At 35.2% G+C, this 23,530-nt stretch overlaps 1 protein-coding gene across 20 annotated transcripts in view; it reads left to right on the top strand.

Annotated features, from left to right (window-relative positions):
- Gphn (gephyrin) overlaps positions 1-23,530 on the top strand; it is a 416,329-nt gene that overhangs the window by 199,637 nt on the left and 193,162 nt on the right. For 10 of the 20 annotated variants that reach the window (XM_052739502.1, XM_052739504.1, XM_052739503.1 and 7 more), the window contains 3 exons: positions 16,157-16,223; positions 20,090-20,362; positions 22,022-22,129. In XM_052739502.1, the coding sequence (XP_052595462.1) occupies positions 16,157-16,223; positions 20,090-20,362; positions 22,022-22,129 (448 nt within the window). The remainder of the gene's footprint in view (positions 1-16,156; positions 16,224-20,089; positions 20,363-22,021; positions 22,130-23,530) is intronic. The other 10 variants (XM_052739507.1, XM_052739515.1, XM_052739513.1 and 7 more) reach the window with 1 other exon arrangement.

The raw sequence follows: 23,530 nt of genomic DNA, 5'->3' as shown, positions 1-23,530 counted from the left end.
AGACAATGAAGATAAAAATATGGCTCATTCAAATTAAATAAGCAGTTGACAAAATATTTATGATAAAGACCAAATGGTGAACTTACTAGAAAAGGCTTTTTTAAACAAACTGAAGACAACCAAAGAACTACTGAAAAATATTTACAAAATGTGATCAAAAGAAAGCAATATGTGACCAAAAGGAAAGTGTCAGTACAACAGAGAAAATGTTTTTGCAGCCAAGAATAAACTATGAAATTGGAAAGTACCATTTCTGAGCTAAAAATTTAAGTTTAGAGATTCAGAAGTAGTTTTGAGCAGACATAAACAATATTATTGACCTGGGTAATTCTGAGGGACAGAAACAAAAACAGACCAGGAGGTGAGTACCTATGGAACAGCATCCAGCAGATGTCATGTGAGTTCTAGAGGGAAAAGGGAGATGGAAGTAGAGATGGATGTTAAGTTGATAAAACATGAATCTGCAAATTCAACAAGTTCAGTAAATTCCCAATAGGCTAAGTCCTGAGAACCTTACACTAAATGCATTGTAATCTAAGTGTCCTAAGTAAAAGAAGAGGAAGACACTGAAAGCTGATGACCTCAGTAAGGTTTTGTTTTGTTTTTTGTTTTTTGGTTTTTTTTTTTTTGACACAAGGTAGCATATAACCTAGGTTAGCCTTGAACTCCTGGTCCTCCTGCTTCTTCTGTCTTCCAAGTGCTGGGATTATAGGTGTGAACCACCACACTGGACTTTTCAGTGAAATAGCCTTTTCTTAAAGTCAAAAGGCTAAGAAAGCAGGAAGTGGAACTGATAAATTGCTGGAGAGTCACTGCAAGCCATTCTGAACCAGTCATCTAGGCTCACCCTTCCCAATCCACCCCAACACACACACTAAAAAACATCAAAGCTGAAAAACTTCTGAAATCGGGGAAAAAACTAGAAAAACAACTTACCTATGGAGAGCAAGGATAAGGATTGTGTACAACAACTTCTTAGATATTAATAAAATATTAATCCTATTGGGGCATGTAGTTTATTAAGATGTAATTTATGAAACCCATAACTGAAGATTGGGCCAGAATCTCTGCATGCTATTGAAAGTAAGGTTATATAAACACATTATATCTTTAGGATATTGAATAGAATTCCCATAGTAACTACATAGAAATTGGCTGTAGGACATACAGAAAAGAGGTTAAGAAGGAATTTTAAATACTAAAGAAGACAATAATACTGACAGGTTGCTTTTTGTTTGTTTGTTTGTTTTTATTTTTTAAGGATAAAGGATATGGTAAACTCTTAAAGTGATACATGACCTTCCTTTACTCTTAAAGTATAATGAAATTAAATTCCCCCAGTAAAATGGCAAAATAGATTTTTAAAAGCTAGTTCATCTATTTGCTGTCTCTGTAAGACTCACTTTAGATGGAGAGCCAAGAATAAATTGAAAGTGAAAGAATGGGAAGGGTCAATTAACTGTAGGCGTAGCTCAATAGGAGGACCCCTAGAAGGCACATGGCCCTTAGTTTGATTCCCAGCATGCACACATACCTATTTCCATGCTTGCATGCTTATACACACACACACACACACACACACACACACACACACACACACACACACACACACACACAATGTACCTGAGCACACATAAAAATACATATACATAAATCCAGAAATGTTTACAAGAAACAACGGTATATGTTACTGAAAATGTCCAGATAGCATCATTCTGTGACAGACTAAAAACTTTAGGAAGCTGGAAAGATGACTCTGTGGTTAAGAACAACTGCTGCTCCTTCAGAGTACCTGAATTTAGTTCTCAGTGCCAATGCCAGCTAGCTTACAACTGCTTGTAACTCCAGCTCCAGGAGATCTGACACCCTCTCCTTGCCTCCATGGATGCATAATTAAAAATAAAATCTAAGAAAACCAAATCAAAATTTTATTATGCAGTTAATAATTGACCATCCAAATAAATTAATAAAAACTGAAAAACTTGAAGGGATATTTCTGCAAAACTAGTCAGGAATTGATACTGCACATTCAATAATGGAAAGAACAACCAGACAAATATAACAAAGAAACATAGAAATTGAAAACACAGCAGACCAACTAGATCTAATGCCTATCAGTAGAATATTCAACCCAATAGCAAACTACAAAAATTAGAAAGTTCTAAGGGAAATTTAAAAATAAATAAGAAAAATTTTAAAATAAAAAATTTTAAAGCACACCAGACCTGTGGCATGCAGAAAAGGGTTATAGTTCCATCATGGATGGGAACGGTTTCATGAGTTCCCACCACTGCCTGAGGGGTTAGAAGCAATTAATGGTTGCTGGGAGAGGGAGAGTCATAGTTCTTAGTGGTGCGGCCATTCAAAAGTTTCCTCTACTTAAGTAAATAACATCCCTGTACATGCTTATGATAGCAATTAATTAAATCCAGAAATGTTTACAAGAAACAACGGTATATGTTACTGAAAATGTCCAGATAGCATCATTCTGTGACAGACTAAAAACTTTAGGAAGCAGCCTTCCTTCTCTCTCCTCCAGAAAAAGACCTGAAAGTAGAATAGATGACTTGGTAAGAAGCAGGAGTTCAGTTGGAAGGGGAGGATAATGGGGAAAATATGATCAAATTACATACAATAAAGATTGGTAGATCTGTATTCATAAAAATACTTATATATGGTTTTTATTTTTGTGGTCTTTATCTGTTTTTAATGTCAAGTTAATGCTACTTTCTAAACTGAATTGTGAGATATTCTTGCCATTTCAATCACTTGCATGACTTTATGAAAACTATATGCTAAATTTTTTAAACTTGACATGGGTGCTGGGAACTGAGTTTGGGTTGTCCAAAAGAGTAGTAAGTGCTCTTAACCACTGAGTTATCTGTCTCTCCATCCCCCTTATGTTTTTAACCGTCATAGAACCATACTATCTTAGTTAGGGTTTCTATTGCTATGATAAAATACCATGAACAAAAGCAAGTAGGAAGCAAAGGGTTTATTATGCCTTACAACTCTCAGGTCAGACTTCATTGCTGAAGGAAATCAGAACAGAAACTCAAGGCAGAAACTGATATGGAGGCCATAGAGGAGTGCAGCTTATTGGGTTGCTCTGAATAACTTGCTCAGCCTGCTTTCTTATAGAACCCAGGACCACCTGCCCAGGGGTTACACTACCCACAATGGGCTTGGCCCTCCTACATCAGTCACTAAGAAAATGCAACATAGATTTGCCTGGAGGCATTTTCTCAGTGGATAGTCCTCTTCCCAAATAACCTAACTTCTGCAAGTTGAAAATAAACTAGCCAGGACATATACTTTCTTGAAACTTTTTGCAATGTATATCTTTGTTTCTTGTCATTACATTTTGTACTTTACAGAAATTTGTCCAATTCATCTGAGTTGTCTAATTTATGCATATGGAATATTCTTTATTTTGTCTTAAAGATCATTACTAATATCCTGATTTGTATGAGTGTGTGTTCATGTTCATGTGTGCATGTGAATGCGAAAGCCAGATGATAACCTGATTGTCAATCCTCAGGCATTGTTTATCTTTTTTTTTTATTTTTTTTTTATTTTGCAATACAATTCAGTTCTACATATCAGCCACAGATTCCCTTGTTCTCCCCCCTCCCGCCCCCCTCATTCCCATCTCCTCCAGGGCAAAGCCTTCCCCACAGACTGAGATCAACCTGGTAGACTCAGTCCAGGTAGGTCCAATCCCCTCCTCTTTATTTTGTCTTAAAGATCATTACTAATATCCTGATTTGTGTGAGTGTGTGTTCATGTTCATGTGTGCATGTGAATGTGAAAGCCAGATGATAACCTGATTGTCAATCCTCAGGCATTGTTTATCTTTTTTTAGGAGGCATGATCTGTCACTGGCCTGGAACATGTCAAGGAGGCAAGACTGGGTGGCTAGCTAGCAAGCCCCAAAGTTCTGTCTGTCTGTCTCAGTCTCCCTAACTGTGGGATTACACAAGGGCATGCCCCCATGCCAGACTTTGTTGTTGTTGTAGGTTGTTGGGCTTTGGACTCAGGTCCTCATGTTTGTTACCCTCTGAGCCATCACGCCGGCCTCTGTGTACACTCTTGATATTGGTAGTTTCTATGTTTTTCAGTCTTACTTAAACTTTTTCAATTTGATGGTTTTAAAGAAACAGATTTGTTTTTAAGTTTTCTCTATTATTTTTATGTTTTAAAACTTACTGGATTTTATTTTGATTTTTATATTTACTATTTCCTTCCTTCTTGTTTTGGACTTGCTTTGTTCTCCATTTGTATTCTTGAAGTGGAAGTTTATATTTATTTGAGAGATTTCTAATGTAAGCATGAAAAACATCCATTAGTCTGTTATTTTGTTTTTGTGTTTTCATTTGTTTGCATGTTTTTCTTTCCTTATTCTTTGATTTCTGGGTTATTCTTAAATTTGTCATTTAGCTTTCCAAGTATATAGGAATTTTCCTATGTCTTTCTTCTTTTAACTTATAAGTTGATTTCACCATAGTAAAAGAGAACACACAAGTCTTTCAAAATCATTGTGGTCCAATGTAGGATCTTTCTTGGTGACTGCACCATATTTCTTGGATTAGAATGTATGTTATTCTGCACAGTAGAGTGTTCCGTCAATATCCTCATGTTTCAGTTAAGTGATCATGTTGCTGAATTATATATCCTTTTGTTTTACTTTCTAATTGTATTTCATACACAAAGATGTCATTTATCTGAATTATACCAGGAAATCCTTGGGTATTTACCCATCAATTTCAAAACCTGTTCTTGTATAATCTACGTATTGATGCTTATAACAGTTTTATTAATAATAGTTTAAACCTAAAATCAACTAAAACATACTTCAGTACCTGAAGATAAGCTAACCATGGGGCATCCATATATTAGAATATTACTCAGAAATAAAAAATGAGCAGTCAAGTCACAATAAGATGGGGGATGCTTAAAAGCATACTGCTAGTTGAAAGCTGCCAGTTTGAAAAGGATATATACATACATTCAGTTTTAATTTTGTAAATGCTGGAATTGGTAAAACTCTAAGAATAATAAAATGATCAATGTTTTCTAGGGGTCTAGTGGAAGAGGGAAATAGATGAATGGATTATTCAGAGCTGACATTTAGAAAAGGGATGTTTTATGATTCTGCCACCATTTGGGATTACACGCCAAGAAAACCTACCTCCCACTGCCACTTTCAGCAGCCTAAGGAAGCCCAGAGGCTTAGAAACCTCTGGCCAAACCAGGAATCATGGTTTTAGCACTGAAAATAGTTTCAAGACTAGCCAGTTGATGAAGTTGGATTGGAATTTTACTATGGCTATTTTATTATAGGCATAAGTGTAAGGAGTATAAGAAATGTAGTCAGAAGAATTTAAGATATACCCGAGGATGGGTATGGCCTTCTCATGGGAACAGCACAGGTGGTTGTTTTTATAATAGTTGTATATAAAATTTTGGTGGGGTTTGAAGTTACTGCCTTATTACTGGGTGGCTCTGAAAGGGCACCTGGTGGGATTATAAGAAAAAAGTAGACAACTAACCCACAAGGGATGTAGGATATCTCTACTATATGTGGTTTGGGGTTCTTATGTAATGTCTGAGGATAGAAATGAGGCCTAAGCAAAACTCATATACATTCAGGCCTTATGCCATGGTTATTAATATTCTAACATAAAGTATTTGTGAAAGGAATATTAACTCTATATCAGCCTTTAAAATAGATGGTTATTGTGCAGTGATTCTTGATTCTCAGCTAGTGGGACTTTAATCAGTGTCTAAATTGACAGGTTCCTCTCTTTCTTCTTATGTCTACAATTTCTCTGTCTTTCTACCCTGCCTCAATACTATTAGAGGTAAAAATATGACATTAGATATGTGTCAAAACTCTTAACTTTACATCACAAAGAATTTTAATATACACAGATTACCAGATACACAAATTAACAGAGCTAAGAAAGGAATGCAGGTTCTATCTAAATGCTTTTTCCAATTAATGAAAACCAAATAGAAGAGAAGGAGGGAAAGTGTCCTAACTTAAAAAAGTTGTAATTTATTATAGTTTTATCTTCCTCCTTTCCTCTCTCCAAACCCTCACATATACCCTTCCCTGCATACCTTCAAATTTATGGCCTCTTTTTTCACTAATTGTTACTGCACACATATATATTTGTATATACATATAAATTCCTAAATACTAATACATATAAGGCTGCTCGTATGTGAAGTTTCAGGGATGACCGTTTTGCACTGGACAGTCAACTAGTGTGCTCTTCCCTGGGGAAGACTACTTGTCCCACTCTGGCTTTATTCAGTTGCCTGTAGTCAGTTATTTGTAAGGTTGAGGCTTCATGGCTTTTTTTCCAGTCCAACATGGCATGCTCATTAGTATCATCATAGGTAAGCTCACATTTGGATTGTTATGTTGGTGAGACTTTATGGGTATACCTTTTGATATTACAAGGAGCTACACTCTCACAGAAAATTTCCTGGTCCTCAGGTCATAACAGTTTTTCCACACCCTCTTCGACACTGTTCCCTGAGCCTTAGTTGTGGGAGTGTAGTATAGATGCATCCTTTGGGACTGGGCTCCACAATGCTGGGTTTTGATTGATTGTGGTTTTCTGTAATGGTCTCCATCTGTTTCAAAAAGAAGTTTCCTTGATGAAGGGTGAGGACTACCATTATCTATGTAAATAAGGACAAATATTTATAGATTTTTGTTAGAAATTGTTTAGTAAATTATTGGTTGTAAATTCTCTTCCAGTGACATGATTTCACTAGCACTGAGGCTAGAGCCCGGTTTCTGATAACAGGCCTAGTCTCCCTTTTGTTGAGCTGGTTTTAAATATATCTAGAAAGCTGTTTGTTGGTTACCCCAAGGGTATGTGTGCCGCTATTGCACCCATGAGGTTATTATGTCATTATGGTTATTGGTGTGGTTCATAGGAGTCATAGCTGGGTAGGACTGGTTAAGATTGCCTTTCTCATTTGTAAGCTTACATGGTGCCTCTGGTATCATGAAAGCTAGTCCTCAGTTGCGGAGGTTGGGAGGATTCAACTCAGTTCCAGCTCAGGGGTCTCTGGGCCTTATTTCTGAAGTGCATGGTATATTGAATAATAGGAACTTACTACGGGGAAACCAAGGGCAGCATCAGTAGGCTGTATGCTTGGGGAAGTCTCTTAGCCCAAACCAACTCAAAAAAGGGCTTCTCCTGTCTGGGATTGAGGTTTTTGTTGGTAGTTTTGACTCTTGGAGGAAACACCATCAGCCTAGTTGAGAAAAGTTCATTAAAACTATGTGTGTGACCAGGTGGTGGTGGTGCATGCCTTTAATCCCAGAACTTGAGAGGCAGAGGCAAGTAGATCTCTGAGTTCAAGGCCAGCCTGGTCTACAGAGTGAGTTCCACGATAGGGCTACACAGAGAAACCCTGTCTTGAACAACAAAACAAACAAAAACCAAAACTGGGGGGGGGGAGTTGTCTGTGTCTGTATACTGAATTGAATTATGTGCATTATAGTTTTTTTTTTTAATAAGTAGTAATAAGATTCTTGTGGCTTTTTTTTTTTTGTTTGTTTGTTTTTTTTTTGGTTTTTCAAGACAGGGTTTCTCTGTGTAGCTTGGCACCTTTCCTGGAACTCACTCTATAGTCCAGGCTGGCCTCGAACTCACAGAGATCTGCCTGCCTCTGCCTCCCGAGTGCTGGGATTAAAGGCGTGCACCACCACTGCCTGGCTTCTTGTGACTTTTTTCAGACATCCTTATTGTGATTTTGCCCACCTCTCTTCTCCTATATTTATCTTCCAACCTCTTCCCTAGGGAGCGTCCCCCTTTTCCCATTTCCCTCTCAGATCACTTGTATCCTATTTCTACCCTCATCCTACCTACTGTATTTGCCTTCCTCCCCCCACCCCCAAGAAGCCCCTGTTTTCTGCTTTCTCTGATCAGATCACTTTTACCTTGATATTCCCCTCTTTTTAGTACCCCACTCCCCCTATCCTGGTAATAGTCCTGTTTTACTTTACTGGTTTCTGTGGTTACTACAGCCTATGTACTTACATCTGAAGATTTGGAGCCAGGAGCCTCCAATAATTGCTAGGGATGATAAACACATTTCGAGATATTTCTTAGCCATGTGTGGTGGTATTGTGTTCCCCAAAATATTGTGCACTCTAATATACTTATCTGGGGTCAGAAAACAGAACAGCCACAATATTAAACATAGAGGTTAGGCAGTGGTAGCACACGCCTTTAATCCTAGCATTCCAGAGGCAGAGATCCGCCTGGATCTCTGTGAGTTCAAGGCCACACTGGAAACAGCCAAGCATGGTGACCCATGCCTTTAATCCTAGGAAGTAATGGCAGGAGGCAGAAAGGTATTTAAGGTGTAAGGATGAGGAACTAGAGCTGGTTAAGCTTTCAGGCTTTCGAGAAGCAGTTCAGCTGAGACCCATTTGGATGAGGACACAGAGGCCTCCAGTCTGAGGAAACAGGATCAGCTGAGGAATTGCACAGTTTGTTCTGCTTCTCTGATCTTCCAGCATTCACCCCAATACCTGGCTTCGGGTTTGTTTTTATTAATAAGACCTGTTAAGATTCCTGCTACAGCCATGTTTTTCTTCTTTTGAAAATTCTCTATATAGGTCACAGGCCCATTTGTTGAATGGGTCATTTATTTTGTTTGTTTTTTACTTTTTGTTTTTTCATTCTTTGCATATTCTGAAGATTAAACCCTATCAGTATATAGCTAGCAAAAATTCTGTGAGCTTCCTCTTTACTCAGTTGGGTTATTTTTTTCTTTTTCTTTTACTGTGTTTCATATTGTTGGTATTCTTGCATTGAGATCTGGGCCACTTGTAGCCTTCCTTTGTTAGTTCTGAGTTTGTAACATATAGAGCTGGCATCTAGGCATCTGGGTTTGTCTTTGTTGGATGGATATTTTGTGTTGGAATATTCCAGACTTGCTGTAGTAGGCTTTGGTGGTGACAATAGCCAGGTTGAAGGAGAATCTCAGGTGTTGAAGGTACAATAGAAGAAATAGATACATTGGTCAAAGAAAATGTTAAATCCAAAAAATTCCTGACAAAACATCCAGCAAATCTGGGACACTGTGAAAAGACCAAACATAAGAATAATAGGAATAGAAAGAGAAGAATCCCAGCTCAAAGGCACAGGAAACATTTTCCACAAAATTATACAAGAAAATTTTCACAACCTAAAGAAGGAGATGCCTATAAAGATACAAAAAGCATGCAAAACACCAAATATATCAGACCAGAAAAGAAAGTCCACTCACCACACAATAATCAAAACACTAAACATACAGAACGAAGAAAGAATATTAAAATCTTCAAGGGAAACAGTCCAAGTGACATATAAAGACTACTGACTGACTTCTCAATGGAGACTCTAAACGCTAGAAGGGCCTGGAGAGATGTCCTGCAGACTCAAAGAGACCAAGACTACTATAACCCAGCAAAACTTTAATCAGCACAGATGGAGAAAACAAGATAGTCCATGATAAAGTCAAATTTAAACACTCGGACGTATCTTCCCCTAGAAGGAAAACTCCAGTCAAGGATATGAAGTGGGGTGGTGAAGGTGAGAGGACCCATGATTGGTTGCAAGCAGGGCTGATCCTGGCAGAAGCCTAGAGTTTCCCTGGCACACAGGATGAGACAGTGGGACTAGGCAGGGGTGTGGGGTGTTATGCAGCCTTCTTTAAATAACTAAATATGAGTGGATCCTGTGAAAAAGGTGAAAGCAGCTACATATACACACTTTTGTTTGATAAGTAACAAAATAACAGATTTGTATATAGACCAAGAAGACCCTTGAAGCCAACTGACTTGTCTCCTAAAAGTCAAAGATGAAAAAAAGTAAATAATAAAATCAGTAATACTTTATTATTATGCAAAATATAACATAGATCTCCTTTGAGTCCACAGTGATGTAAATAAATGTTTGAACTAAATAATGAGTAGAGGACAAGGGACAAATCTCCATTAAAACCTCCAAATTACTTACGTGGATTTTCTACCTTTAAAAAGAAGAGGACAGAATTCCCTACTCCTCAGTTAGTCATCAGCTGCTTACACTGGCTCCCTCTAAAAAGTACTGGGGGAACAGAGGAGTAGAATATCTTACTGTGGGGGTAAGCTACAGGTGCTTAAGCTAGGCAGTGAAGATAATGTGAACATACATAAATTATATAGAGAGCACATACTTTTCATATGATGCAATAGAAGTAGCATTTCTATGGCTTTTCCTCAAAATTCTAAGAGTAGTTATACCTTGAGAAAATACCAGAAACTCACTACACAAATCTGTCCAGATATTCACAACTATCAAGATTAAAAAAAAAAAACCTGAGGGAAGTCTAGGAAACTGTCACTGCCAAGAGAAGCATTATAGATATGAAATCAAAAAGTTATTTGATAATCTAATGGGATCCTGAAACAGTAAAAATTTGTAAGTAAAATAACAAGGAAATATGAGTAAACTATGACACTTGTTTATTATTGCTATAAATGTAAGATTCTGATATGAGACATTAAAGATAGTGGAAATTGGTGCAGATATAGAGAATGTCTATGTAGTGTTTTCTTTAAATCTAAAAAAGGAAATTTGATAAAGAAAAACTTAAGTTCAATTCTCTTATCATATAATATTCAACTTAAAAAGCAACAACAAAGTAAATGAGCTAAGTGTTTCCTAAGTCACATTATGAGCCTAAGAAAATCTTGCCAAAATTATAAAAAGACAGTAGAAACAAAGTAAAAATATAGACCAATATCTGTTGTATAATAGATATAGCAACTTTATAAAGTACTAACATAAAAAAAGAAAACATGTAGAAAGACCAAATGGATTTAAATGAAACAAAGATGATCATTGGGTGACTTATTAACCTGAATCACCATATTAATAGATTAAATGAAGGGGGAACCTAAATTATCTCAACTGATTCAGAAAAGCACTTTTTTTTATTTTTGAAATTGTATTTTAGTTACATTTCTTCCTTTCGTTTTCTCCCTTCAAACTCTCCCATATACCACTCCATACCAGCTTGCCTTTATTTTTTATCAGTTATTATTGCATGAATATTTTTTTTCTGTGTGTGTGTATGTGTGTATTCCCAAATATAACCCATTGGGTCCATATGGTTTACTTGTATATATGTTTGCAGGGCTGGCCATTTGGCACTGGACAGCCAATTGGTTTGCTCTTACCTGGAGAGAGCCGCCTCTCCCACTCACAGCTTTACTTAGTTGTCTGTAGTTCTTTGTGTACGCTTGGGGCCTCATGGTCTTTTTCTCCTGCAATTTGGCATGTCATTAGTTTCATCCATGTTCTGCTCACATATTGCTGAGACTTTACAGGGGTAGCTTCTGATATTACTAGAGACAATCTCACAGCTAATTACCAGAAAAGCATTTAATAAAATTCCATACACATTTATGTTCAGTGGTTCTGAGCAAACAAGGATTAGAATCTTTCTTTAATAGTGCAAATGTAGTTAACAATTACGTGTTACTAATATTCTTTTGTTAGAAATAAAAGTCCTATTGTAACTACTTCTACTCAACATTGTAAAAAGCAAAACGCTTTGTATAAACTTTGAAAAAGATAAACAGCTTTGTGAATACACATACCTAAATTTGATAAAGATCAATAGTCTTAGAACCAGTGCATAATGACTTCCCTGTAGTGGCATAATTGGAGTCCCCTTTCAGCTAACCTTCCACGTTCTGTATACTCTAGCACCTCCCAAGACCCCAAGGCCGCTTACAGTTAGATCAGTATTATATACAAATAGCTAAGAGATATAGGGACAGTGACTGAGATCAGATAAAGATCTAATGACCCTTTCCACCCCCTCCTCCTCTTAGAGAACATCAAAATAGTCAATAGGCCCAATCCTGAAGGTTTCTTACAAGTAGTCATAGCTGATCTGATGAGGAATTGTGGCTGTCATAGTCAGAAGGCAATGCTATATAACACCTAATGATCAGATTGCAAACTTTTAAGATGTACATAGTAGTAAGAAATACACTTTTGCTATAATCCTACGTGTGCTCACACACACTGGCATGTCTTTTTGTACATGGTATGAAGAGATGAATATATGTGTGTGTGTGTGTGTGTATTTAATCATATCCATACATGTATGTGTGTTAGAAGCATATAGTTTATGAAACTATCAACAAGAGACCCTGCCTCAGTAATTAAAATGGAAAACAATAAAGGAAGTGACATGACTTTAACTTTGGGCCTCCACATACACCTGTACATGCATGTACCCACACTCATATAAACACACAGGTACATAGGCTTGTATACCACACATACATATGAGAAGTTTTCTAGAAGAATTGATTTCCCACAAACCAATATTGTCATTACACCTTATATTCTTTCATTTCCAGTTTTTAAAAGTGTAAATCTCAGCTGTGGAGTTGGGATATAGCTTAATGGTAGATATTTTTGCCTTACATGCAGAAAATCCTGGAGTTGGGGTTAGGGTGGAAGTTTAGTAATTCCCAGCTGTGTTTTACTTTTCTTTGGTTAAGTAACCACAAAACTCTGTTGTCTCATCTGTAAAGTAGAAATTATGCTAATAAACTATCCCATAGGGCTGTTGTTGGTATGATATGAAAATTAAGTAAAGGGTAGGGAGATAGTCCAGTCAGTAAAGCATTTCCTGGAAAGCATCAGGTCTTGACTTCAGATCCTCAGAAAATATGTACGTAAGATGAGTATGGTGGCAAAAACTTGTAATGACAGAAATAATGTGGGGAGTGGAGACAGGCAGTCCCTGAAGCTTGCTGGCCTGCCAGCTTAGCCTACTTACCCTGTCCAGCAAAATGTGGAAGTTATTTGAGAAATGACACTTGAGATTGTCCTCTGATCTCTGTACACAAGTACACTTGCATGCGCGCACACACACAGACAGAGACAGAGAGACAGAAGAAAAGAAAGACACAAAGAGAATGTGAGTAAAGTACATGTCAAGAAACAAAAAATAAATAACTGTTAGGTGTTACTTACTTGTCAGCTCAATCTAATTGTCATAACTTTAATAATAAAAAAATCCCCCTATAAATCACCTTCTGTGAAATTTAAGAAAGTGAAATTATGATAAAAATTGAAGTTGAATATAAAAGGAAATAAATATAAAGGGAAAATAAATGATACTTATTAGATGCTGGGAAATAAACATCAGAAAGTGAACAAAAAATATCAAATCAGTTTTTGTCTAATATATTCTATTATATGGTCTTTCTTTCCTTACTATTATAAACCTACTTTAAGTTCATTTTTAAATATTGTTCTTGAAATAGTAGTGCTTGGTAATACTGAGCAGACTCCATCATTGGTCCCCAATGCCTTAGGAATGTATTCTAGTCCTGTATAGTGATTGTGTGACTTCCAATATCTAAGCCCAATGTACCTTTTGAAAGAAGATGGGCCAAGTACTTATTTGGTTCCTGTTTTTTCAACTAGTACTTGATGTATTATAATTCAAAAATTATGTTACTCCTGTTAATAAATTAATTTTGAAAACTTATTAGAGAGTTTCAGTAATTAATACAGAGTTGCACGGAGAATAAATAGTATAAAAATTCAAACACAAACTATTATAGCTGTTCTCAAACTTTTCCAAGCCTCCAAATCAACTAGCACTCTTATAAACATCCAAATTACTGGATCCAATCCCCATCATTTCTTACAGAGTAAATCAGCAGCAGCAGCAGAGAGGAAGAGGGAAGAGAGAGTTGAGAGATTTGCATTTCTAAGTACCCAAATAACATGTATAATGCTGGTCCAGAGACCACACATTGAAAACTACTGATGTATCAAACTAACATTTTCCTGTGTTGCTTCATATTTCCCACATAAACACCTAAACTACTCTTTCCTTCATTCTTTCCCAAACCCTTTTCATCTGTTGAATATTTCCTTCATTAAAAACTACTCAAGTCTGTTTCTCCTATAACATTTTTACTCATACCCTCACTTAGAGATGTAATGCTTTATTTTATGCTTTTGAGGCCAGGCCCACCTTGAACTTAGAGATACTACTGTGCCTCTGCCTCCCACTGCTGGGACTAAAGAAAGGTCTTTGTCACCTCACCAGCAGTAGTAGCGACTTAAGGAAGGATTTCTTTTTTTTCTCTCAAGAATTTATCCCCTAGTAAGTTGTATATGCTCCATTGGAAGATCATACATCCAAAAATATGTCCTTGAAGAGTTTTGTTTTGGTTTGTTTTTAAAAGAATACAAAGTTAGGTGGGGAAATGGATTTTGGAAGTGTTGGGAAGTATTATGATCAATGTACATTGTAAGAAATCCCAAAGAACTAATGCAAAGTTTAGGAAATACAGTTTTTAATAAAATAATGAATTCCAAAATGAAATAGAGAAAGGATGACTAGTAGACATTTTCAAATACATGCAAGGCTTTAAGTAAATGCTAATAAATTTTCCCATTCAGATTGTAAGACAAGGAAAATAAAATATATGACAATTATAGATTATTTTTTAAAAATCATTGTCATAGAATAAGCTCCATCATAAGAACATTTGTAAAATAGAATTACATTACAAAAAATCTGACTTATAAATGTTTTAAAATAGCATAATTTATTTTTCAAAGATAAAAATAAAATGTAACCACATAAAATTCCAACCAGTTAGTGAGATAGCATAATTCTAATTCTTATAATAATTAAAATATACTCCATACATGTATGAAATTGTCAAAGAACAATTTTAAAGAAAACTTTTAAAAGAAAAAGAACTCAGGTGTTGTTTGAATCTTAGATGGTCTTTTAATAATAAAAGAAAGAAAGGAAGGAAGGAAGGAAGGAAGGAAGGAAGAAAGAAAGAAAGAAAGAAAAAAGAAAGAAAGAAAGAAAGAAAGAAAGAAAGAAAGAAAGAAAGAAAGAAAGAAAGAAAGAAAGAAAGAGAGAAAGAGAGAAAGAAAGAAAACCAGAGCCAGCTATCAGGGTGAAAGCTGAAAGATCAAAAAAGCCAAACAGCCAGCCACTAGTTCTTACCTCTATGAAATCCTCAGTCTAAATAATGTGAGTTCCTGTTTCCTCGTGCCTTATATACCTTTCTCTGCCCAGACGTCACTTCCTGGGATTAAAGGCATGTGTGCTTCCCAGTACTGGGATTAAAGGTGTGTGCCACCACTGCCTGGCTCTGTTTCCAGTGTGGCCTTGAACTCATGGAGATCCAGATGGATCTCTGGATCCCGAGTGATAGGATTAAGGGTGTGTGCCACCACTGCCTGACCTCTATGTCTAATCTAGTGACTGGCTCTACCCTCCAATCCGCAAGCAAGTTTATTAGGGTACACAATATATCACTACACTCAGGCCTTCCGTTCTTGACTCAATTTTCTAGTGCCTTCTCCTTTTGTTTTGTTTCTAGCCAGCTGATTTAAACATGGAATTAAGTTGTCCAGTGAAACAGGGACCATGAATTTAAAAAGGAGTTGGGAGAAGGAACTGGGGGAAGGGCAAGAAGGAAGGAAGGGAAGGGAGAAGTACATAATTAAATTGTAATATCAAAAATAAAATTTAAAAAAAAGAAATTGATGAGAATCTCTCAAAGACCTTTTTATATTAAAATACCTGTAACTAACAATGTTTCTGTTTATGGCTAAGCTCTCTTGCCTTTTCCCCCCACAGCAATTCATTTGTAAAATTCCCTGTTTACTTTCTACACTTGTTGAAAAGTTAAAGAACAAATCTAAACCTCACTCAACTCTTGAATGCTTTCTAATTTAGACTTTTGAACATCACTATTATGACATTACATATATTAATGCACTGTATCTTTGAACCGTTACAATTTGAAAAGCTAAAATTAAACAAAAAGGTATTTTTATAGTGTCAGATTACTTTAAAATAGCTAGTTTATTCTGATTCAATGTTCAGTCCATCTTTTAAATTCACTGTACTAACCACTATTATAAAAACATCAGTCAGAATGTTCTATTTGTATAATAATTGATAATTTCTTACTGTAACATTTTACTCCTATAATAGATGTTCTCATATAAAACAGTATGATTGGCCTTTGTTGAATATTTGTTGCAATTCATTATTCAATCCACTTTCTCTTTCTTTTCAGACCAGTGTGTGGAATAAGGGGAAAAACTCTGATAATTAACCTACCTGGTAGCAAGAAAGGATCTCAGGTAAGCATTCTTTACATCATATGGTTTAATGAATGGACTTATAACCAACCAACTGTAAGAGCAGACAACCCACAATCTGAACATAGCACAAAGCTGCTCGCTGCTGACACTATTCAGGAGTTCAAGAGATTCCCAATAAGCACCCTCAAATTCTGTAATTCATTATGATGAATCAGAGAACTCACTAACACTTTATAGGCTTACAGTTATTGTTTATGGAAGGAAAGAATACAGATTAAATTGAGTCAAGAGAAGTGCATTGGAGTCCAGTTAAAATACCAAATGCAGAGCTTCTGTTGCCCTCAAACTGTGTACTCAGGAATTTGTTACTCTCTTGCCATTGTGATATTCTACATGGAATATCAACAATCAAATAATCTAATTTGATCTGTTATGTTTATCATGTTTCTGTTTGTTTATTCATTCTAGCTCATCATATACTGTCCACATGGCTGAATTTTAGTCCTTATCCCTTTAGCCTCCAATATCTTTCAGAGGCAAAGCAATACCAAAGTATGTCCAAACCTGCATTGTAGTTTACATTGTTAGGAGATCTGATTGCCCAAGGCCTTTGACAAATAAGAACACTCTCAGTCATGGCAGTCTGATATCCTAAAAGTTCCCCTTCTAGTAGCTAAAGGCAAGACTAGACTCTTTCTGTGAGATAATTAATTCTGTACTACATATGGTATGGTATGTTCTGACCTTTGGCTAAGGCTTTTGGCAAGGCTAGACTCTTTCTGTGTGATAATTCTGTACTACATATGGTATGGTATGTTCGGGCCTTTGGCTAAGGCTTTTTACCAAACAATTAACATTCCTAAAAAAATTATATTTTAACACTTATTATATCACTTAACACAGCAATATTATCAATGAGAATATGCCTGATTTGCAAGCAGCAACATGAAATATGGTTAGACTTAGAGAAACAAGTAATCTACTCTTTAAAGACACTATATATATTTTCATATTTTAATTGTAATTTACTATTGTAATTTACTAATTTTCCATCTTAATCTTAATATTCATGCAATGCTATATAACAGAGATTAGCTAAACAATTTCCAGTCATTTGCTGGCCAATCATTTTATGTTGGTATTACACTTTAAGGAGACCTTAATTCACTTTCCAAATATATTTGACCAAGAATAATCAGTACTACTATAGTAATAACAATGCCAAAATTACAACATATCTAAATATAGAAATAGTACAACTGAAAAAGTATGAAGTCCAAAGATAGTGGATTAAAATAAAGTCAGGCCTTCATTATACTTGTCTTATGAAGCATTACCTATCTTGTCTTGAGTCTCTTACATCTTTGAAGAGGTATAAAGTTCAACCACTATGCTGATTCACATTACCATTAGTAGTATAGGTATTTTGCAACAGGACATTGTCATCTACAAAATTCACGTACAAGAACCACACAATCACTTAAAAAAAGTTTTCAGGTTGTTTTGGCTTTGTGTTTAGCTATATATGTAGATATCATGTAGGTATCCTCAACCACATAGGGTTTGCAGGCCATAGGTTAGGTGCCTCATAACACCTCCCACTCAGTCTATTCCTGTTAATATGATATGGTTACACAGATAAAGAGCTGGTGGATTATCTCTCCACTTAGGCAATATAGTATCATTCATTGTCAAATCTAACTTATCCAGATGTGGTAAGGGCAAAAGCAAACATCAGGAATTCTGACAAAAAAAATTTAAAGATAATATTTAACATCTTCTTGCTTAGAAAGTGTCCCCTATTGTGGCACCCACAGTTGTATTATTGCTGTGGCCACTGTGTCAGATTAGAAACAAAAAAAGTTTGGGTGTCATGGGGGAAAGGGTACATTTGTAAGGAAAAGCATTTAGTTATGAGTGTCTTTGTGTAAGTGCCCCTTTCCTTCAAAAGTGAACTCAACTAGTAGGAATCTTCCTTACTCATCTGCCTTCCTATATTGAATGTGATGAGACACTCATGAAGGCATTTAAGAGCGCTTCATACCTTTTTCCCTCCATGTGAAGACAAAAGTTTGAAGCACCCATGTCATTCTCCAAAGATGAAAATCCTAAAACCTATTTGTATCCTCAGGAGTTACCAGCATCAATTTTAATTTGACAGTTATATGTTGAACTTTCCCTCTTCAGAATATTTCCCATGGCTTTCTATCGTTTCTGACTTACTTGTTGACAGATTGGACAGTTATTGTTGACACTTCATGCCTCAAAGGGTGCAAGATGAATATATCTTAACTTGGCCTATCTTGCTTTTCTGTAGCTATCTAGTGTTCACTTACCTCTTGGACTCATGTAACCAATTTAAGCATCCAAATGTGTATGATTCCACTCAATTTTCTAATCCTAGGAAGAAGTTCTTTGGGTGGACATTGACATATTTTACTTTAATGCACACCCTGAAATCCTAGGAATAACTTCAATATGCCCCATGCGTCTGTGTCTTCAGTAGATCAGTTTTTCATAACTTTTTTTCCTGCACATGTAACCATATGACATTGAACACTGCTCCTGAATTAGGAAAGTAAATATGTAAGTATAGCTGAGATACAGCATAGCAGTATAGGTTGTACTGACAATTCACAGGCCTTAGGACCATCATGTAGTTCAAGCATGAATTATTTGTTGTCATCTTCTTCAGCCACCTGCAAAGTTGGAACATTCCAAAGGATGAGCTTCCTTAGTGACAACTTCAACTTGAAGTAATTCCTAAAACTACATACTAATACACTAGGATTCACGGAACTCACTGAAAGGTGTTATAGTTATTATTTACACAGGAAGGTGATATGGATTAAAATGAGGAAGGGGAAAGTGCATAGGGCAGAATGTAAGAGTTACCTATGAAACATAGAGCTTTCATTGTCTTTTCTTCCTTAGGACCATGCACATGTTACCATCCTGTCCTAAACACATGACAATATACATGCAGAGCATTGCCAATGAGGAATACCAGCTTGAGCCTTTGGATTCATAGTTTTCAGGGTATCTGGTAGTCAAAGATCCCAGCAAATAAGACATTTTTATCAGGCATGACATTCTAATGTCTGAATATAGCCTCCTAGAAGCTGAAGGAAAATATCAAACCTGTGTTTAGTCAAGATTATATTTTTTAATATACTGTTTAAACAGTGAGCAATTGAGCCCTATAAAGAGAATCAAAAGATTAGGTATTCTTCAAAGTATGCCTTTAATGCTCCTAAATTTTTTTAAGGTATTTCTTCACCTCTTAGACTTTATTAAAGTGTTGCTTTAATGTGAAAGAGAAAGACTTCCATCTTTTCCTCAGACATAAGTAGCTCTGTATTCTTATGGGATGCGTTATAGATAATAATGATGCATGAAGAAAATACTATATTGACTTCTATTCACAACTTTTTACAATTTTATTTCTGTTTTTACTTAACTGCACAGTGGTTTTGTGATGACTATACTTGTACGCTTTATGGTAATAGAATTTCCAATCTGAACAACAACAACAAAAAAATCTGGTCCTTAATGTGGTTTGTTAGATCCAAGTCTTGCACTAGCAAACATTTTGAAAACTCTCCTGCCTTTTGTATCCTTTCTATATAAAGCATAAATAAATCCAAAGTTGTATCAAAATTGTACTTTAAAAGCTTAGTGTACATTCATCTAAGGATTCTTCTAAGGACCATAACCTCTAACATATGGAAAATACCATATGCTGTGATTGTTCATATTTCACATTAAAAGGTATGTCAAATATGACTGACTCATTCTTGAGATGGATGGAAATACAAATCCAAAAGTAGAATCAATTTGACTGCCACCATTTTATATGTCTCCTAAAAAGCCTAATTTTTATTGTTTTTTGTCTTTGTGGGCAGGAATGCTTTCAGTTCATACTGCCAGCTCTACCTCATGCCATTGACCTTTTACGTGATGCCATTGTAAAAGTAAAGGAGGTGCATGATGAACTTGAAGATTTACCTTCCCCACCACCTCCTCTTTCTCCACCTCCTACAACTAGCCCCCATAAACAGACAGAAGACAAAGGGGTTCAGTGTGAAGAAGAGGAAGAGGAAAAGAAAGACAGTGGTGTAGCTTCAACAGAAGATAGTTCCTCATCACATATAACTGCAGCAGCTATTGCTGCAAAGGTAAGTCTGCTGAGAGAGACCAAGTTCTGAAACACCCATGGGGAAATTACTCATTTCACCCCTCTTTCCATTTCATCCTTCCATAAGTTTAATACTTCTTGAGAGCATCCTAAAAATGGAACTTGAATATCCATTAACTTTTGTCATTGTGTTCTCTGTCCTGGTACAGATTTTTTGTAAGCATTGAAGTCAGTTTGTGCTCTAAGGCACTAATGATGTGCCAATTACCTATATACACTATAGTAATAAATAATATGATATTTAACAACTCTTTAAAGTTGCCATTTTATTAAATGTACAATGATTATATATTTGGAACATCCAAACTCCACAGATTTTTAAAGAAACAGAAAAGTTAAAAGACCTCAGATGACTCTTGAAATTAGTTGGGAAAGAGTAATTTTAAAATTTTGCCTGGTGTGAAGGTATAGGGAACCCCTAAGTAGTACCACAAAAAAAAAATTTTTTTAAAGACAAGTGTATAAGAGGGTTTTGAATTTTCCCCAACTGAATATTTACTCAATTATTGTCAAACACAATTTATCTTAGTGGTATAGAGAAGAAATTAATATATTTTCCTTTTAATTTAATAAATAATTTAAATATTAAGGTAACACCAGAGTTTACAAATTTTCTTCAGATGGACCTAGAAATGGAGTACTGTGAGGTGTTTGAGTAAATTTGGTCATCTTACTGTCATATTTTCATCATAGTGAACATGATTTATGTCATTATTTATGCCTACTAAAACCCATCTGCTCTATTTTAATATCTTTAGGAAGTAGCACATCACTTTTAGTAATGATAATCTTTCATTGTTTGATATTATGCAGGTTTAAAATTTAATTGCTATATGAAATAAATTGTAGATCACATTTTGGCTATGAACATAGGAAAAAAATCTCTCTTTTAATTTTTAAAAAGTATTTGTTCTTTGATTAAAAAAACAGTGTAAGAGAATGATTACTTTGTTCTATTTTGCTAGCATTTAGGGAAATACTGAATTTCAGTAGTTCTGAACAATAATCAGAAGTTATAGTGCTGTGGAAACTTTGATAAAAATCAAGGTCTGAAAATATTTAATCAAATCATCATTTTCAGCCTTACATATTTTCTTGATACTACTTTATAGATATATTAATAAATGCAGCCAATAGCAGTTTTCAAGTCTGTGAAGACTTTTCATATGGCTTAGTTCTGAATTCCTTATTGAAAATAAACAGATTAGAATCACTAGAAGTCCTTCTCAAGTCCATTAAATAATCCTTCATTGAACACTACCAGATTCTGTCTGTAGACCATTCAATAATCCATTAAATCCTAACCATACTATTAAGTACTAAGTTGAATTTTTTAGTAGAACCAGTTAATAAAATAGGTTCATTTTTTAAATCATTGTGTGTTCATTCTTTTTTATCCTTAATTAAAAGGGTTATTCCTTTTAATTACAATTAATTGTTGTTCCTTTACAGCATCAATTTTGGTTGTAAAGGAAAATACAACATATAAAGTCAAAGATGATTTTGTCACTTTGAATTTAGAAAAATTTGACATTTCATTGTTCCATTTGTGATCGTTTTTTTTCTTTTAGTCATTTTGCTTATGTAATTTCATGCTTTGCTCTCACAGTATTCATAATTGTTATATGTTATACATTAGAAGCATCCATTCTACACCAGTCCTGCTGTTTTCATGGCACATCATGGACAGCCCATCCCTGGTATCATCAGTTATTCCCATCATGCAACAGGCAGTGCAGATAAACGGGTAAGACAATGAGTTTTGAATAATGATTTTGCAAATATATATCATACTTCCTTTATTTGGAGGTGGGCTATAACATATGGAAGATGAGTTATTTTATTGTGAAAGATCTTCAAGGTTATTGAGCATACCACATCAAGGAATTAATTTTTATCTTTGGTGCCTAAATTTCTCCATAGTCATTAAAAGTCTGTCATTTTTAACAGTGAACTTTCATCACTTGACTTTTAAGAAATTCAGCTCAAGAAGTCTGGGTTTTCTTTGTTTGTTTGTTTTGCAGTTTTATTGAATACCTGTAAATAAATTGCCTAGCTTAATTAAGGTAGCATTTAGGAGGATTACATTGTGTCTTAACACCTAGAAATCTTAATCAAACTAATATTTAATTTGCAATGGCTTTTTATTTTCATGAACTTGAATCTCTTTTTGTTTTCCTTCTCTGTGTTCTCATGGCAACCATTGAGAGCTCAGTCTGTGACTTTAATGATCATTAATCTTTAGAAACAGCTGCCTAAGTATACATACTACTTTTTTTACTCAGGAAAAGCAAAGAAAGTTAGACTTAAAATTAAAATTCTTAAATATAAATCATTTAATAGCAATAATTTAGACCATGGATATAAGATTAAAAAAATCCATTTCAATCCATTCTGTGCATATGAAATAAAAGGAAACAGAAAAAGAAAAATAAAACTAATTCATCAGATGAAATTTGACTTTATTTACTTAGGAATTACATATGTATATAATAACCTTTTGGAAGATAACACTATCAAATGTATAATTTAACACTTAAATTCCATAATACATAACTGGTTGAAAATAAAATTGAGTTAGTCAAACGACACATAGTAAATTTAAATTGTGGTTAGTTTAAATATTAGTGAGTGTCTTTGAGCGGTGCCAAATTTGAAGCCTTTCTTTTGGTAATTACATTTTATAGTGCTATTATAACCATTATAGAAAACATTCTGACCTTTTAAAATAAAAGTCATTGCAAGATTCTGCATTTATAACCAAGATTATTGGTCACTGTATTCTAAATATATCAGATTAGATTCTCAAAAATTTGAGGGCTGGAGCCCTCAAATGGATTAGTGGTTAAGGGCATGTACTGCCCTTCCAGAGAACCTGGGTTTGATTCCCGACACCAATGTTAAGTAGCTCACAACAGCCTTTAACTCCAGCTCCAGGTAGATCCCAGTCTTCTGGCTCCTGTGGGTCCTTGAACTTAGGTGCACACATCTACAAACAGATACAAACATATACATAAAGTGAAAAATGATAAAAAGAAATAAATCTTTAAAAGATAATAAAATCTCTTTAGAATTATTTAGGTAATATTTATTTTCATTTGTCACAAGGATTTACATATCTGCTTCCATCATTTCAGGTACATATGAA

This window comes from Peromyscus californicus, unplaced genomic scaffold (assembly GCF_007827085.1).
Source record: "Peromyscus californicus insignis strain IS unplaced genomic scaffold, ASM782708v3 Scaffold_15__1_contigs__length_86483966, whole genome shotgun sequence".
Taxonomy (NCBI): domain Eukaryota; kingdom Metazoa; phylum Chordata; class Mammalia; order Rodentia; family Cricetidae; genus Peromyscus; species Peromyscus californicus.
Note: the sequence above shows the minus strand (reverse complement) of the source record. Positions and strands in the feature narration are given on the sequence as shown.